This window comes from Ornithodoros turicata, chromosome 9, assembly GCF_037126465.1.
Source record: "Ornithodoros turicata isolate Travis chromosome 9, ASM3712646v1, whole genome shotgun sequence".
In the NCBI taxonomy this organism is placed as follows: Eukaryota; Metazoa; Arthropoda; class Arachnida; order Ixodida; family Argasidae; genus Ornithodoros; species Ornithodoros turicata.
In genome coordinates this window covers 33,364,564-33,382,710 of record NC_088209.1, presented here as the reverse complement: position 1 = coordinate 33,382,710, position 18,147 = coordinate 33,364,564, and the positions used below count along the sequence as shown (strand labels likewise).

Sequence of the window (18,147 nt, the reverse complement as noted above, 5' to 3'; positions counted from 1 at the left end):
CATCTTTCAACCCTTAAAAAATTTAAACTGATTAAAATCTGTCCTCATGGAATGAAAGTTGGAATGAAATATACCGGAATCTCAAAATGCGAGAAACCCTGCAAGAGGCGGCAATCACTTCGTTTCTTTCTTCCCGACTATATGCTACATTGCATCCACCGCAGCTTGCCTTCTATGATACATGCATAATTTCTTCCATGATGATATTATTCATTTATATCTTGAAAATGAAAACAAAATCGAAAAACATGGCGGCGCAGACGATTTACATCTTCATTTCATCGCAATACATATCTTCATGCACCTTCCGTTTTCTAGCTTTCCACCTCCACAAACCATTATATATAGTCCACGGCTCAATGGCATAGAACGGATATTGCACATACAGACCACTACGCGAGACGCATCTCGCGACGAGTGCTTTTGCCGAAAGCGCTGCAACGTATTCCAAGTCACGTTTTTTGTTGCCATCCTTCCTCCAGAGGAGGAGACTTCAAAATGGGGTACCTCATCAGGAGCACTCACAAATCATACACACGACGGAGTGCTGCCGAGGCAAGGCACCGGTGTATCTGGCCTCAATTCGTTTTGCGCGAATCAATAGAATAAATTAGGAGGGGAGGATGGAAGAAGAAGCCGGCGCTGTCTGCCCTAAAAAAATGGCTGAAGCCCCCGCCTTTCAGTTCATCATTATGTTATTTTGAATGTTGTTCGCGTCGGTTGAGCAAAATCGTTTGGAGAGGAACGGAATGGGATTTCTTGCGCGCAACGGCGGCAAAATGAAATTGAGTCATTCCGTGTGTCACTCAGGAGGTTGGGGGCTGTCTGTGTCGCTATACAAATTATTATCTCGTTGATTTTGGAGCAATTTCTGTGGGATTTTGGTCTTGAACTGGTCGTCGTTGCGCTTTCAATCTATCTGACACAGCAGCCTATTCACTGTGCTATATATATCATGTTGCATACTGAGTACAGAACACTGTCTCGTGAAGAGCAGCTAGCTAGCAAAAGAAAAGCTCCTAACCAGTAACATCACATCAGCCGGTCTGGAAAGACGTCATCCAACGATCGGACACAGCTCAAGAACAAGGCAGAGCACAGTCGACGACGATATTCGAATGAATAGAAATCGTAGAGGGTTTAAAATTGGACTGTTTGGTGTGACATTAAAGTCGATAAAAAAAAAACAGAGCAAGGCGAAGCTTGTATATAGATTGAATAACGCGTCCTGGAGTAGCCAGTCCCGAGTGGCTCGAGACTGTATTTTTTCAAATCAATCAATCAATCAATTAATAGACAACACAAGACACAACAGAAGTCAGTGCTGTGTCTTGTGTTGTCTTTCAAGTGTCGCCCTGCACTGTTTTTTTTTATATCGGTTTTACAGAAATCGTTTAGCTGAAATGAGAGAGGTGCGTTCAACAACGCAACGTCGAGTATCGTTACTCGACGTCACGTCGACGGTAAGTGACGTCGAGTTACGTCACAGTTCCTGAAAATTGAATCGTGCTTCGGGGGAAAGACTGATGGCACTGTTAAGCCCTCTTCAATAATCCCCAGCATCCTCAGTTGGTTGAGCAGCGAAGTCACCAGTGGCGTGTGCAATATTGATCCATTGCTCTGCTCGTAACGCGGGAAGAGACAAAGACGAAGGACAAATGAGAACAAAGCCAGAACAGACAGAACGTATGGGAAGGCAGCGAAAATTGACATTGATGCGCGGTTATCGTCCAGCTTCCATCCTCGCTTTGGCACCGCGAACGGCTTAATGCCCCTATCTCGACGCAACAGCAAACAAGGGCTTACCGCCATCGCACCTGCGATATCAATCACCTTCGCGCCTTCCTCTGCCGCAGCTGCTATGGCTCTTGCTTCTGCCGCTGCTGGATAATTGCTGTTCCAGCGGCAATACACATACATACATAAAAGGGTAATGATTTGCGCCCGCAAGAGATGATGCTTTGCATTATTTTGCTGTCATTTCCTATCACTTCTCCATCATTTATTGTTGTTGTTGTTCCTATGGTAGCTGCGAGTGAGGCAGGTCAATGCGACATGATGGTAAGAGGCGGACGGAATGATGCACAGTGACGGCGGCCATTAGGCATATTAAGTCGTCGCTAAAATTAAAGGAACTCCGTGAGACAGGTTGCTTTAGGGGGGAAAAGGAGCAACTGAGGAGTAATTACAGCTGTGGATGCGAGCCCGTATATAAAAATAAGAAAGTAATGAGATTTTCAAAAGATCTGCACACACGCACCGTAGTTGAAACAAAAACGATAACACACTTAGAGGGCAAGCGACACGCTCTCCATATTGTCTCTCGTTTTTCCACGAAACTAAACCAAAGCATGCGTATATATTGCAGGCAACTTTATAGTTGCCTGTATTATATACGCATCCAAACTCTACGCGAAATTTATGTAGACTTTTTGCAATTCTGGGGACTAAATTTCATGGTCAGGAACTACGTTGTAATTGTAATCTAGGGAAGTAAAAGCTGTAATTGCTCCTCAATTTAGTTATTTTCCTTCCTATATAGAGTATATATGCATCTCTTTGTCATCTCTCTCTCTCTCTCTCTCTCTCTCTCTCTTTGCACTCTCATCTGCAAGTCTGTTTCAGCTTGAAACGGTCTTCAAACCGCCCTTGAAACGACCAGTGAGGCGTATTAGGGTTACGCGGAACGCTGAACTCGCGTACGTATTTTCTACTACGTTCTAACCTTGTCGCAGCCCTTGTACTCTCTTTTGGCAATCCTTTGCCTATGACGTGCCTTGGTGCAATAATTTAGGCATGTCAAAGTTTAGGGAGGGCCTCGGCTGTTTATGGGCACATAAAAACAAAATAATAAATAAGACCCATTATTTCGACCAGTATATGGCGTTGTCCGACAGTGTTGGGAGATTCGTTGCCTGTCGTGGATAGGACTCTAGCTCAACGCGGTCATTAGGTTCCACCTGTATATCAGTGCGCACAGAACACTCTGTAAGGATCACACTATACTTTTAGGCTCCCCCTTATGTGAATGACCCAATATGTTTAATTTTTCTTTCTACTGCGATCAATTCATCAGCCCGAAGTTACCGTAAGAAAATACGGCAAATTTTCTCGTGTCGCTGCGACCGAGATCTTCGTAATATGACTGGGCTCCCGTATTCCAAAAACATCGAAGCCTCCCCCCCCCTCTCAAATTGAAAAACGAATCTACACAATCTAATACACAAACATCTAAAACAAACTCCCTTCGTCTTGGTTAGCATGCATGCGCATAAAGCAAAGTTTAAAATAAAGGAGCAATACTTATTACGCGTCACAACGCTGTCATGAACACAGCCTATAATCCTCAAGGCAAGGAGATCTCGAATAAGTTGCGTAATACACGAGGGATTTATTCTGCGGAGCTTAACTCGAAGGTTACATTCAATCAAAATTTGCACAACCAGCGCTGCATAAAACGCCGGGATATGCGACTCTCACTGAGCCTGTCATTAGCGCGAAAATTTCTATCCACAAGGCGCGACATGAGCATAAAACATGTAGATGATGATGATGATGATGGGTAGAAGAAAAAATGAAAAAAATAAAAAACATGCAGAGCAGGAGGCATTAACGAGTAATTTTGTTCTCCTAGTCTCGGCATCCCATATCTTCATCAAGCAAGATGAAATTAAGCTTCTACAGTATAACGTAACCTGCACTACTTTGAAGGCGTCGCCCTATGCATATGTTCTTAACATCACGCGATAATGAATTAGCACACTCATTCATTTGGAGTCAGTCGAGTAGTCGTTTGAAGAAGACTACTTATACGATCACCATTATAACTTTTTTTTTTCGACTCCCTTCGATGGGAGTACTAACGATACGCTATCAAATAATGCAACAGACAGTGATAGCGACTGGAGCAACTCCAAATTAGAAGGATTATGTTCATTCTTTTCTGGCAAAGATACCCAAGCACGCTGTAATTATCGAAATTGGGGGTTCTCAGGAGCTTCGACAAAATTTTCCTGCTTTCTTTGCTTATGCGACGAGCCGAGAAAGCAAGTGCAGCTGCCGTAATAAATCCATGTCGTCGTACCTTCAGCGACATCGTGCCTTGCGCGACTTCCACGCAATGAGCACTGTGGCAAGGAACAGCTGAGTCACGCGTGCGCGCTGCCACACTGATTTTTTGACACCGTTAGGATTTAATAAACACAAACGTAAAAAAAAACAGCAAATTTCGAATGAACGTACGAGCAATCGCGAACTCCAATGTACATTACATGTTCGACTATGTCCAGCTAAGATGGGCTACGTACAATGTAATATATTACCGCATTGGTAGCACGCTAGCTTACTGAGCTGAAGATCGCGGGTTCAACCCCGGCCGAGCCCTGTAGCCATGTGGGGCCAGGTAAACATTGCTCCCAGCATCGCATATCGGCGACTTTCGGCGCACATTACCCCGCGGCATATATGCAGCGTGTCGCCACACACAGGAAAGCTCACTCACCTTACGCGTATGCCGATCAATTACCGATCAATCAATCAAGATTGATTGATCAGTAACAGAATAAGAAGAAAAAAAAAACGTGTATACTTACTCCCCATTATTATGGATAATTGATGGCCGCGTTTCTCCGATGAGCTCGTGAGTTTAGGTTTAGCTGTTGCAAAAGATGTTGATGTTCGCGAAAAAGATAAATAAATTAATAATAATAGGGAGAGATTGAATTCGTAGTAAAAGAACAATACGTATTCCGTATTTGTTGTAACTAATGGAAATCAATACAATGCACGCGGAAATAGCCCAAATATCGCAAAAAAACAACAAAAAAAAAACAAAAACAAAAAAAACAGTGGACTCGTCAGTTTTTGTTGCACTTAATGTCGTCACGATATGAGTGGAACATTACGAAGTATGTAACGTATGGAGCCTGTGCCCCGCAAGTAAAAGCAAAGCACTACTATATTGTTACCGACTACTACTCGTTATTTAGCAGATTGAAGCGAAAGTCTGATTGTCGAGAGCCGCCGATATTTCGAACACTGCACTGGATATTTGGAACACTGGAAGAACTGCCTCTGTTCGAAATATCGGCGGCTTCAGACCTGAGGCTTTCAACTTCGAACTACCTTCACCGGATCGCTGTAACTCCCTCTTTATTTCGAGGTTAGGTTTAATAATGTCAGGTTAGGTCGGGTTCGAGCCTGCGAGGCGAGGCACACACAACCCATTATCCGCCGCTATGCTTTACTTGGCCCATGCATTACAAATAACCATACTGCGCGTTGGGAGACATCGGTTAAAAGGAACCCACAAAGGCCGCACAAGAGCGCTCACTTCTCAATGATTTTTGTTTTTAAGAATACGCCGCAAAGGCCTGAACCTCGCGTAAAAAAAACAAAAAGGAACCAAAAAAACATTGCGACTAAGCGATAAAGAATAACGGGGCTAATGGAAGACCGTCAGTGGGAAATAAGTGCCCAGTGAACCGAAGGAATAATCCCCACAAAGAAGCTCTAATGCAAAGCCTGTGTCGCAGGGTCCTGCGCAAAGACGGGGACAAATACGCTCCTATGAACGTAAAGGAACGCTCCATATTGTGTGGGCGCGTAAGAAGAAACGCAAAAAAAAAAAGAAGGAAGCGGGGACGGGGGGAGCATATATGTTTATCATGAAAATAAAATGAAGATTTAAAAAAAAAAATGTCTTCCCGATTTTTTTTTAAATCTTCCCGGGAAGAACATCGCAAATGGTACTGCAATGGTACTGGTCGGAAAACCGACCGTTTTATAGGCCGCGCATTCAAAGACATGCAAATAAGACCAAAGAAGTGCAGTACATATGCCGCTGCACACTGCAGTAAATATGCTGCCTAATGCGAGAGCGCAAAATTTGTTCACGAGGCGGGTGTATGTTTATTCGAAGAAACAGCAAAAGCTCAAAGCGCAATGGGGCAGTGTACCGCCATAACGGCGGAGAATGACCCACCACATCATCATCCCATTTATGTGCGCGTGTCAATGTTATTAATAATAATTCGGGGCTTTACTTCGCTTATTAGTTATTTCGCGCTTATTGTACCTAATTTGAAACTACCTCTCGGGACGAATATTTTGTTGTATCCTTCCTCATAACGCGACTTTTAGACTGTACTTTTAGATCTTCCACTTGAAATACGTATGAGTATGTATGTAACAGCTTGACGTTTTGGAATGCACAGGGGCGTACATAGCGATTCGATTTGTAAACTAACTGAGATGCGGACAACACTGGTAGGGAAACAGAAAGTAAAAGAAAAAGCTATTTTTTGTTTGCTTTCGTGTTAGCGCCGCGAACCAACTGTGGCTATGAGCGCCGCACAGACATGAACAGAAGGTATTTTACTGCTTGCGGTATTGAGAGGAAGTGACTATATACTACCGTTGCCACACCTTATTATACTGCACTTGTATCATTCCTTGGCAACCGGTCTTTCAACTTTAAACATGCACGTACATATTCGCATATGTGTTCAAAAAGTTAAAGCGAAAGGTCGAATCGGCCCAGATGGCGCGAATAATGGATGCCGGTTTTACGTTGCATACGGTTCGATCTATTTTGTCCTGCACAATATTCAATTACTAAGTAGTTTGTTAGTTCGTTGCCCTCCCTATTCTCGCTGTTCCCGGGTCATTTATTTCTTATTTGCATCTACGTAGTACTTATGTCTGTAGATGTGTCATATCTCATAAGCGTAATTTTACTCGCTAGTGATATACGAGACTTTGGAGCTCGGGTTCACCTTTTCACCTTTCACCTTTCAAAGGTTTTCACCTTTAGCATTCAAACTCTGCCACGTCACTTTCTCCGCATGTAATACGAAATTTTCTTTATAATGACTGAGAAAAAGGAACTCTTGAAGGAGTGCCATCGAAACTTTGAGCTAAAACTATTGAGCTAAAAACCCCAAGCAATTGCCGATATTGATTTTCACCTCGTACGACGTTTAAGGAAAGGAAGAAAAGGCCAGGACGAAATATGTGGGCCCACTTGTTAGAGTTGTGGATGCACGCCAAGTCAGCGCAAACAAAGGCTTTATGGAAACATTTCATTCGTTTCCCGAAGCTCGCCAGAGCACGCCATCTTTCGAGAATTTTTCAAATGTTTGCCGACATTCACTTTAGCCGTCTTTGCGTACACAAAAATAGCTTTTGTTTTACCGTTCTGCGCGACACACCTTTCGCAATTATCGCCTTGTGCTCGCGCGGACGGTTGCAGATCAAGCATGTGCGTACCGAACGTTCCTAGCAATAAATCATTCGAAATGGGTTGCGAGAAATCAGCTGCAGCTTGAATACAGAATGAGCGTGAAATGGCACGCGTCTGCTTGCTTTTGCACGGCAAGATTTCGACGCTAAGATCTCGGTGCCGAAATTCTTCGCGGCAAAAAGAACGAAAAATGTACGATTGCTATACCACCATGTTTGAAAGGATAGACTTTATAGCTCGCGTTAGAGACAGTTGAATCTCTCTAGAACCTATGCCGTACATCTTACTTCTAATGGTACGTTTTCTACGCAATTGTATGCGCTGAGGGAGCTTCTGTTTAGGATATTTAATATAACCAAGTAAACTTGTGTAGTACAAGTTCAATATAGTTCCATAATAATGTAGCACAAACTAATTACACAAAATGCTTACACAAGAGAAGTCACACTCTAAGACAAGCTAAAACAAGTGTAATATTCCCAAAGAATCCCACAAAAGAACGCCACTAAGGGAGCCAGTGGCAATTCAAGGAGACACGGCCGCGGCGGACACTAATGTACCGTGTCGACCATCTTCGGAGGGAGCTTCTTTCAAAACTCCTTATAGATTCGAATACACGTAGTACGCTCCCGCCACTAATGTAGTTTTGAGCATGTCTGCACACATCTGAGCGGCGACAATAACAACAACACAACAACAAATCAGTAAAGGTGATGATGACGATGTAGTGTAACTGAGCGATCTGCTTAAGGTGGCTCCACATCGCGATAGGATACAACTCGTTTTAAAACTGTCCTCCTTCTCTTCGTGTTTTCTCATTTCTTACATCGATTCCTCTGCATGCTTCAGAGCACCACGCACGTGCCATAACCTCGACTGTCAATAATGACAAATAGGTATATAAGGTTGACCTACGAAAATACGTAAAGCAACTGGTGGTCGTCAGTTTCTCCCTCACGTTAGTTGTACACAGCAGCTTCTTCTATCATTGTATCAGTAGCACGACAATAGTGTTTGCTCCTCTTTCCGCTAGAGCATCAGTATATACTGTCTTTGATGCATGCCGCAAAGAGAGAGAGAGAGAAAGAGAGAGAGAGTCTTTGACATGTCATCCGGTGGAGGAGCGATACGCAATGAACACAAAGAATGATCCAGTGATGATAGCCTCCAGGCACAGACAGAAAAAAAGAGAAAGAAAATATACAGTATACACTCTGGAGGTATCGCGGCGTATTTCTACGCATTTGTATCCCCACTCCATTAGCTGAAGTATGTCAACAGAATGGGTCGGAGTTGCAGCCGAACCTGCAGGAGGCGAGGGCGCTATCAGTTGAAAGTGGATGTTACAAAAAGCGATGGACATGGTAATGTACACATAGCTCTGTAGGTGTGCTGTCATTTTCTTTTTGTGTATGTGTAGGGTAGAGTAGTTTGCGTATAAAAAACGGAGGATAAATGATAAGGTCAAAATTGCGAGTTCGTTTCGTATAGGGATCGGGGGCGCATGATTGCAGTATTGTTGGAATAAGTCGTGGTAGTTCGTACATATGTTTGGTGACGAAAGGGTCATAACACAAGGACCAGGGTTAAGAAGAAAAAAGTGAGGCACAACGACTTAAAATAGATACTGTAAGAGCCTAGAAAAAAAAATAGAAAAAAAAAACGCGGCGGAGTCCTGCCAATTGTCATAATCTGGTTTGGCTCGACCATAAATGTGAGCAGACCACATTTAAAACCCCAGAACGAGGATACAACGTTTTTACATACATTATGCAGGGTATACATTACATCGTCATTTCATTATTTATTTATTTATTTGAAACATACGGTTAGCCCAAAGTGGAGCTGTAACGGCGCAGGTGGCAGAAATACAAGGTAATGCAGTGCACAATTCCAGAAGACAAGGGACCGGATGTTAGATAATTAACAACCCCAACAGACAATAAAATGAGAAAATTAATGCATATGCAGTGCTATACAGTAATAGGGTGCTGACTCCGAAAACCAAAAATCAATAGATAAAAAATGTAGGTGAACAATAGAGTAAACAACGCATTACATGCAAGGTATCATAGCATATCAGTAAACCGAGACAAGAGTCATTGTACAGTTTCAGCAGAAGTGATTTCTAAAGGAAGCTGGTTCCAATCCCTAGTGGTTCGTGGAAAGAACGAGTAACGGAGACATTCAGATCGAAAGTTCCATTCTGTTAAGGTTTCTTCATTGATGTGTCATCAATCAAAATAAAGCTGCTGCTGTTACATTTTTTGCTCTAAAATCATTCGTCACCACAAGCAAGAAAGAAGCGAAAAGTTCATCTGTGGAAAGTAAATGAACTCAAGCATCTCGTACGTAACGTCCTCCAGACGCACGTTAAATATAGGGCATACACGACCTCCTTCATTGATTGGGATTAGGTGTATACGTGACCTACAATAGGGGCCACGATACGCCTGAGTGACGGGCCAATCAGCCAAGGCTATGGAACTGCACAATCGCATCGCGTGGTATCAACACCAGCGAAAGGCCTGTGTATGAGGTATACTACTAATAGACGAGTTTTCACGTTATCAATTCTTTTGTGTGGCATCCCACATGCATATGGTTGATTTCTGGTCTCTGGACGTAATCGAGAGAAATCGCCATGGCCAGCAAAAGTCTCAGAGTTACTGGGACGCAGGGAAACACCTACCTATAGCACTACATCATCAAGCCTCTGCAGTTCTGAACGGATCGTATAATTCCAGAACGTCTATTGGACGCTGTAATTAAGGGGGGGATGGGAAACGAAACGTGTAGAGATCAGTGTTTGAACGCTGGTTTAATGGCTATCCCAACTCACAAAGCTGGGAAGCGGAGAACTGGGAAAATGTAATTTGAGCAGTTACTTACGTAATTAGATAATTAGGTTAATAAAATATCCTGAACAGCTTGGAATGGGGTTAATTCGTTACAGCAGTTGAGAGAGAGAGGGAGAGAGAGAGAGAGAAGAAAAAAGGACAACAAAATAAAATGAAAGCGCAAAGGAACGCAGCTCGAATGCGGGTTAGAAGCCCGCATATGTCTCTCAAAGGAGAGAGAGAGAAATACATGATGACGATGATATGGGGATGACTTCCGCTCATTGAGCAGGATAGAGGGATCTATCATGTATTCGTTTTCGCAGAATCACCACCTAGCTTATACATATAGGGTTGATACTTCGTTTCACCGCAACTGAGGGTTTGCCTTCACTTGCTATTAGCCACAGTCTGGTAATTAGCTATTAAAGACAGATTAACCCCCCCATATGTGTTCAACTTTTTTTAACCGGTTCATCCTGATGGCGTTCTGCAGTTTTCGCAGAGAAAAGACGCTGCGACATCTCAAACAGCAAGACCCCACCCATACACGCTCCATGTACCTTAATGCTAAACCGCACGGTTCCCGCACAGCATTCGGACATACCGAGAGTGTCCGTTTTGCAGACGTCCAGCACAGATACTGGCAAAAGCACGAAAAATGCTTCAGCAGCTTTTTTCCTGTTGTTTCGCGTGTGCTCTAATGATGTCGTTTCACGACTGGAGAATGTGCAGTCCATGCATGCCGATTCCAGAAATGTCGCTATGCCTGTCGTCTGAGCTTTCAGAAATTCCGAGCAACTATTACAGTGTCTCAATTTGCTCTTCCACGTCAGCGTTCCAAGCAGTTGTGCTCTAACGCAGTATAACGTGATCTTTCACGCAGGAAGGCTGACAACACTGTTCTAAGAGCGAGTTATGTTTCTTGGAAGAAGTTACAAAACAATTCCAAAGAATGTCAGACATAATGCCTTGCGTCTTGCATCATGAACGACAGAACAGAAAAAGTGTCGTGTTGACAGATCCAATGATTGTCTCGTTCACCTTTGATATTATACATGGCGATCAGAAAATAATCGTGAAAGTGTTATACGTTTCCTACGAAAGAGGTGAGTCTGAGTAGTTCTTAGAAAGAGCGCATGTTGCCTGTTAGCAAGTGAGTATCGTGGTAGGTATAGTTTGGCCGCCGAGAAGGCCATTGTCTGCGTGGAGCACTTATACACTTTGCTTCGTGTCATGCTGTTCTCGCTACGGATCACTAACACCCCTGAGACTTAATAAGCCTTCTGCATACAAAAAATGCAGCACTGCACGCAGTTCAACTTTGGTGCAAAGCCAAATTACACCTGCCATGTTTGACGTCCTAGACACACACGGCGGACATCAGTTTAGTAGCTTAGGACGTTGTTTAGTAAAACTTATAACACTTTACTGGTTATCCCCTGATGGTACCTTCTATGTCAGCCTTAGTCTCCGATACCTGAAGAGCAGTCAAAACAACAAGAACAAAAACAATAGGTGATGACGATGAGGTGGGTTTGTTTCAACGCGGTTGTGCGGCACTTTACCCCCATTGCACGTGGAACATTATATGAAGATGATGAAGGAAGGATGAAAATACGATTCAGTCACGATGCTATTGAGAGCATGGTAAAAACAAAATGATAATTTCGCTAAATTCACGGATTTGCTTAAGGAAATTACTACTACAGTAATTTCCCGAAGCAAATCACCGAATTTATGTTCTTCTCTTTATTGGCCCCATGCTGTCGCCGACATCGTGGCTGCTCTACTGGTACCAGCGAGTAAGACTGATATAAAACGCGACGATGATCACATCATTGTCAACAGGATGCTTTCTCCGTTGTAATACCGAAGGCATCATCTAATCAGTCAATAATACAGCTCTTTCGAGAGTTACTCTAAAGACGCAGGCACGAGATCCGCAGCACAAACGCTTCAGCAGGAACGCACGCGCTTCGTGAAAGACAGCCACAGGGCATATTCCTTCTTTGACTTCTTGCGCGCACACACACACACACAGACGCTAAGCTATGCGTTTCATTTACCGTCCGTTCAGTCTCCATTGCTCATTCCTCCATGTACTTGCGTTCATTTTAGCGCTCGCGGACGGCAACCATCCGCCCATGCAGATGGATGAGGGAGAATATCGGAAGGTAACGGATAATTACAGCTTCTAAGACCCGGGATGAAAGGAACAAGTCTTTGCTGCCGTTTGCTTCGCAGTAGCACCACGACTTGATATTACGCAAACACCGTCCTTTATGTATTTTCTCTCTCTCGCAAGGAACGTGCTGCGTGCAAGTCCGCTACACGGGCTTTGGCTTGCATCCTGCTCGTGTGTGCGTGTTTCCATTCAGTTCGGCATTTGGAAAACCACGCAGAATGCTTCAGGCCAGGACAGCCTACGCGGAGGTTACATATCCAAATGAGGAGACATGAGTAATTTGTACGTCGTCTTGTCTGTCTTCTTACCAGACGAATAGATGTGTATAGGGTAAGTGGTGCCACTCCAACGTGGGACCTGCCAAAGGGAGGGCATGGTTTGCTAAGTATTTCCCAACACTGTGATGGCTTCAGTCCGCCGCGTTGCATCGTTATGGCTAGGCACACTGCCTGAAAGTGTACGCTACTCAATTGGAATAAATTTGAGGTTTTCCCGTTTAACTACGTGATTTAAAAGGAAGACTGAGAGTCGACGATTGTTTTTGTCCACTGACATGCCTGTTCTATTAAATACTTCCGGATTTACGTTAAATATACAACAATAAGAACAAATACATGATGTGACGATGAATGGGGAAGTCTGCGCGCTAAATATAATTCCAACCAGAGGACCTGAATTAAGGCAATCTTCCACTATCCGTCTCTCAAAATTTGTCACCATATATTGTTAAGCGTACTTCTGTTATCGTAAATTCTTCTGCTATACTCTTTTTTTTTTTTTTTCACGTTATTTATAGCCTGAGACTAACGCGACTGTTAGCACACGGAACAACGCAGGTCAACGTCGCCACTGTGATAGCGTTAACGATAGTGCGTATTCGCGCACCTCATCAAACTAGGAAATATCATGTGACATATGTACCTCATGGTAGAGATGAAAATACCCCCAGCGAACACACGGGAGCTCTGTTCTATCCTCTCAATGAGAGTAAAAAATAAAAATAAAAAACTTCGTCCTGGTGGCGCTCTATGGCCAAAGTTGCCTTTGCGCCATTAAAATCATAATCATCATCACTTCGTTCTGGAAGGGACACCAGGGAAGTACTATTCTAAACGGGAAAAGCCCTCGCGTCCTCACTGCGTTGCTTCTCCCCCCCCCCCCCCCTCCTTTTTTTTTTGTGTGTGATCGTTTTGGCCTACATCGTGTGTTATCGAGGAGGACATTTGCGTGCTTTTTTTTAAAAAAACTTCTTTTTAGCGCGAAGAGTTTCGAGGATCGAAATTGGCGGAACATCGTGCACTCACCTTCCGAAATCGAAGTTTAACGGCACGGAATTGGCGAGCCGCAACGGCTCCTTGAGCATGCTGTTGAGAGAAAACCCAGTTTGACGAGGTTTCTTGTGCTGTCTACGCACGTGCGCGGTAAACACTCGCCGGAGGCGACTTTCCTTGTTGACCCCATGCCCCACTGAGGAGTCCCCAGTTCCTTCTTGGGACCCCGTCGATGCCAGTTCGTCCCTCTGAAGTTGCACCAAGTCTAGCGCCGAACCACCGGCGCCGTGGTAGCGGCGTAGCATCACTCAGCAAATCTCTCGGGAGCCGCACGCAGCACCGCGCGAATCACATAGGTAGCGGCAAAACGGCCAGGCAGAAGCGACCATCGCGTTACGCATCGTCGTCGCGCTTGTTCTGCGTTCGAAAAACGCCGGCGCGGAAGAAGTGTCACGTGGTGACTCGGCCTGATGGGCGCACGCGTGCGCGCTCACGTGACCTCGCGGGCGCGCGCCGTCACGCGCGTGCGCTCCGAATTTGCTCGCTATTTATTTGGTGTGGGTGTGTCTGCGTGGTGCTGGAGTACTACTAGTACTCGTGGAGTTCTGAAATGGTCTCTCGACCCAAAGCCTCTGGCCGTGTCGCGGAATTGCTGTTTATTTATGAAATAGCGAATTAATGAACTAATGTGTCGGGGAGTTGCGATCGCGAGGATGTGTGAAACAAAAATAATAAGAAAATAAATTTTAAAAAATCGCAACTCGTAAGATTTGCAGTTGGGAAGTGTGAAGGAAGATGCCCAAAAATAACGAGGGGGGGGGATATGTTTATTATGAAAAAAGAAAGGAAAGGTCAGCCAGACGGAGGTCGGCTTGCTATTCCAAAAAAAAAGGAGAAAGGGGGAAGAAAAGAAAAGAGAAAGAAAGACGACAAGGAAAGGAAAAGAAAAGGAGAAGGAAAAGGGGAAAAGAAAAGGAGAAGAAGAAAAGAAAGGAGAAGACAAATAACGAATTACTAATTGAACTTACAGTAAACAAAACAACCACATATTAATTAAAGTCAAACAGTACCTTTTTCGTGTTCTTTCTCTCTTTGTTTGTCGATAACATTAGGATCGCAAAAGAAATATGTTTCAAAATATTATTTGCTATAGAAAACCGCTGTTTCATCATTCCGAACATCAGGGTATCCATATAGAGAGAAGGAAATATTGTAACGGAGAAGTGAGACCGGTAGCAAAATGCGGCACCGCCCGAGCTCACAATTCACGCCCACCACCCGCATTGGCGTCGGGGGTCAACAACCAGCAGCCGAATATATTATTGTTGACATAGCGCGCATGCATGCGTATTATCTCTGGCGATGTATTGTGAAAAGTTCACTTCAAATTACACCAGCATCGCAATCCTAAATGCAATTTCGAACGTATAATCTGTGTGCTCTCTTTAACAAGAGATTAAAGAGATCCAGAGGTGGATGAACGATACATATATATACATATTTTTTTCTTTCAAGTGAGGCCGTAGGGCCCGTATCCTCGGAAACGTACAAACGTCGCTGTACTACCTTGTCAACAAAGAACGTCAGTTTACGTTAGAACGTCTTAGTTTGGTTTGCTGTTTAGAAAAAAATAAAATGGAGGATCGAACGCAATCGTACGTTTCACGAAAATTAATGTTTTTAATTAACGAAAGTTTTTTATTCCTCTAGCACATCACGAAAATTAATGTGGTAGATTCCATATATACCTATGTTTCTTTTTTTTTTTTCAAGCAATCAATGTGGTTGTTAATATAAACATCAACTAACACGCTCGTATCGAATATTAGCAGTTGTGCTTATCGCCAGGAATGATCACCACCAGCCACGACGGATTCGGGGAACTTATTCAACTGTCAGAAAAAGAAATGAAAAGAAAATTTATAGAATTAGAATTCCAGGAGAAACAGATGGAAGAATGTGAGATACCTGGAAAATGAAATATATGCAAAGAACACCCGAGAAGATGGGATGTGTTATTCCACGTTTCGTCTTCCCTGAGAAATTGGAAGGCGCGGGCTTTTTACTCTTTATTATAGCAATCGAAACAGAGGAAAACATAGGCTTATCCCGTACAATAAAAGAGTGTGTTATTAGGGAGGTAGCTTAGGCAGGGAGGTATAGACTTGCAGGTCGCGCGACTTCAACCCAGAAAGAGGCCTGCAAGGAACTCGATGCATCAGGATATCGTCATGGTCTATCAGATGGAGAAGGGAGCTCTTCACAGAACCTGGTAATACTATCCGCATACAAGGTCATGTCATCCAAAGCACTTTTAAATTGGTATACTAAAGGTCACATACTGCGTTCTATTGCAGCGTGGCTTTGATGACATTGGTATTAAATGTCCACGGCTTGTGTAGATTTCCCTCCGCGCCCACGCCCAGGTCTCCTTGTTCTTCGTCGTGGGCGTCGTATAGGTTTTACCATCACTGTTTTTTTTTTTTTTTTCTTTCTTGGTATCATTTAGCCCTCATCTGTGGATCGAAGACTTGCCCGGAAAGGCATCGTTCCAGTCAAAGGCTTGCTGGAAACCGCATTTCAACTACGTATAGGTGTGACGTGTCAACCCTAAAAGCACAAGTGAGCATTTCACTGTGGACTTCAAACTGTCGTTAAATGCACTGTGGAGGGAGACCTACTCGCACGGGAACTTTCTCCAGGGTCACAGGGGTCCCTTATTGTTATCTGTATAGTGGTTCCCAACACCACATTTGCCTTGAAATCCTTAGTCGTGACTCGTGGGATGATGATGATGGCTGTCCCAGTTCCAAACCTTCGCATTTTTGACTTTTATGAAAAAGCGGAAGGAAAGAATCCTGCGTGCAACGTGCGTTTTGAGTTCGAACCACGTTTAGTTGCACAATGGGGTAAGATATACTCTCCCCCAGCAGTGAAACAATCCGCGTCATCGTCACTACTGTAAACGTATTTTTATTCGCGATGAATTAATTTTCGCGAATCGCGCATCCAGTCATTTGCGAAATTATTCGCGAGTATTTAATTTCGCGATTCCAGGGCTACTTCCGTTAGCGGTATAAACATCAAGCTCTGTTCGCGAGTGCAATTTTTCGCGATTTTTCAGCGGTCGCGAAATTCGCGAAAATTAATACATCGCGAATAAACATACGTTTACAGTATTTATCTTACAGCGTCAGCTGTTAGGGGGCAGACTCTGCCGAGATCTCGTAGACGCCCGCAGAAGATGCACGGGCGTCACGTGACCCTTCGTGCGAAAGGATATAACACGCGAAAAGATGACGTCGACGTCGTCGCCTGGCGACCAATCTGCTACTGCCACAGACGACAACGACATGCCAGCCAGTCAGTTCTGCCGGCATCGTCTAGGGGACGTTCCATCACAACCGGCCGGGACTCGTGTGGAGGGAGACCATCTCCTCTATACAGTTGATCGGTGTGTGTGATCGCCTGTGATCGCCACTGCATTATAACCACCATCAAACATTGATTCGCACACAGCTGAATTTGAAAATCGCGTTACAATTTTTTTTTTTTTTTTTTTTTTTTGTATTATCACCGTGCCCTTCATCTAGAAAACACTGCGAACTTTCCTAATGACTGCTGCAAACAGCCTTCACGTAGTGGTAACCACTAACGGATCCAGACAAGGACACTGGAAACAAAAATCTTCCTCGCAAAGACATGGTCGCGAAGACGCGCGCGTGCACACCGCCGCGAAGCAACTGTGGCTATGCGTACAGTCGTGGTGTACGTATGTGTGGCGTACAGACGTGGGCAGATGGAGAGAGGACAGCAGGAATGAGTGGGAGACAGGGGGGTTAGTGTGCGTCCTGGGCGGACTTCAGGGGGAACTGTGCCGACATTCGTCTGGAAAGTCTTCGGAAAACCCAGGGAAAACCTCAGACAGCACAACCGGTGACAGGATTCGAACCCGTGTCACCTCCCAGCCTCGGCGTGGAAATGCAATCATCGTAGCCACTATGCCACGGGAGATGGTCACGGGAGCTGGTCTTCCAGTTTCAAAATCAACATTTGCCTCACACGTCTTTTTAACTGCTCAGTCGCACACCTCATTTCATCATCATCATCATCACGTATCGTCGTCGTTCAGCCATATCTGAAAAGCAGGCGCAAGTAACCGGCATGATTAACGTGTTATCCAAGGTGCGCAGCAATTTCTCAATGTCCCTTCGGAGCAATTTATTTTCATTGCACTAAGTTGACGGACATAAACGGGATGAACTGAAAATAGCGCGATCTTCGACTGTGTTGACTTCCTACTGCTTCCGCCTTCCTGACGAACGACGAGTACGAAAAAGTAAATGGACGGGCGTGGGGGCAGCGTCCCGAAGTGAAGCCCGACGTTGTTGACCGGTTCTAGTCTGCGCTTCCAAGTATTAGATTCCTGTAGATGGATCACTTTCCCGACAGTTTAGTGGAAAATTAGGAAATGAAACCTATCCCCGCGTGTTATATTTCCTGGAACGAGCGCCCACGACACACCGTGTGTGGCTGAAAAGCACTCAGTTATTGGAGGTGCGAAAGACAAACTGTATCAGAAAATGAGGTCTTCTATTTCATGCG

General features: G+C 44.2%; 1 protein-coding gene across 5 annotated transcripts in view; it reads right to left on the bottom strand.

Moving 5' to 3' along the window:
- LOC135368686 (GTPase-activating Rap/Ran-GAP domain-like protein 3) overlaps positions 1-18,147 on the bottom strand; it is a 487,058-nt gene that overhangs the window by 250,336 nt on the left and 218,575 nt on the right. For 2 of the 5 annotated variants that reach the window (XM_064602130.1, XM_064602132.1), the window contains exon 1: positions 13,576-13,964. The exons of the other annotated variants lie outside the window; for them this stretch is intronic. In XM_064602130.1, the coding sequence (XP_064458200.1) occupies positions 13,576-13,847 (272 nt within the window). In that variant the 5' untranslated portion in view covers positions 13,848-13,964. Of the gene's footprint in view, positions 1-13,575; positions 13,965-18,147 lie in introns of those variants that run through there. 5 annotated transcript variants of the gene reach the window in all.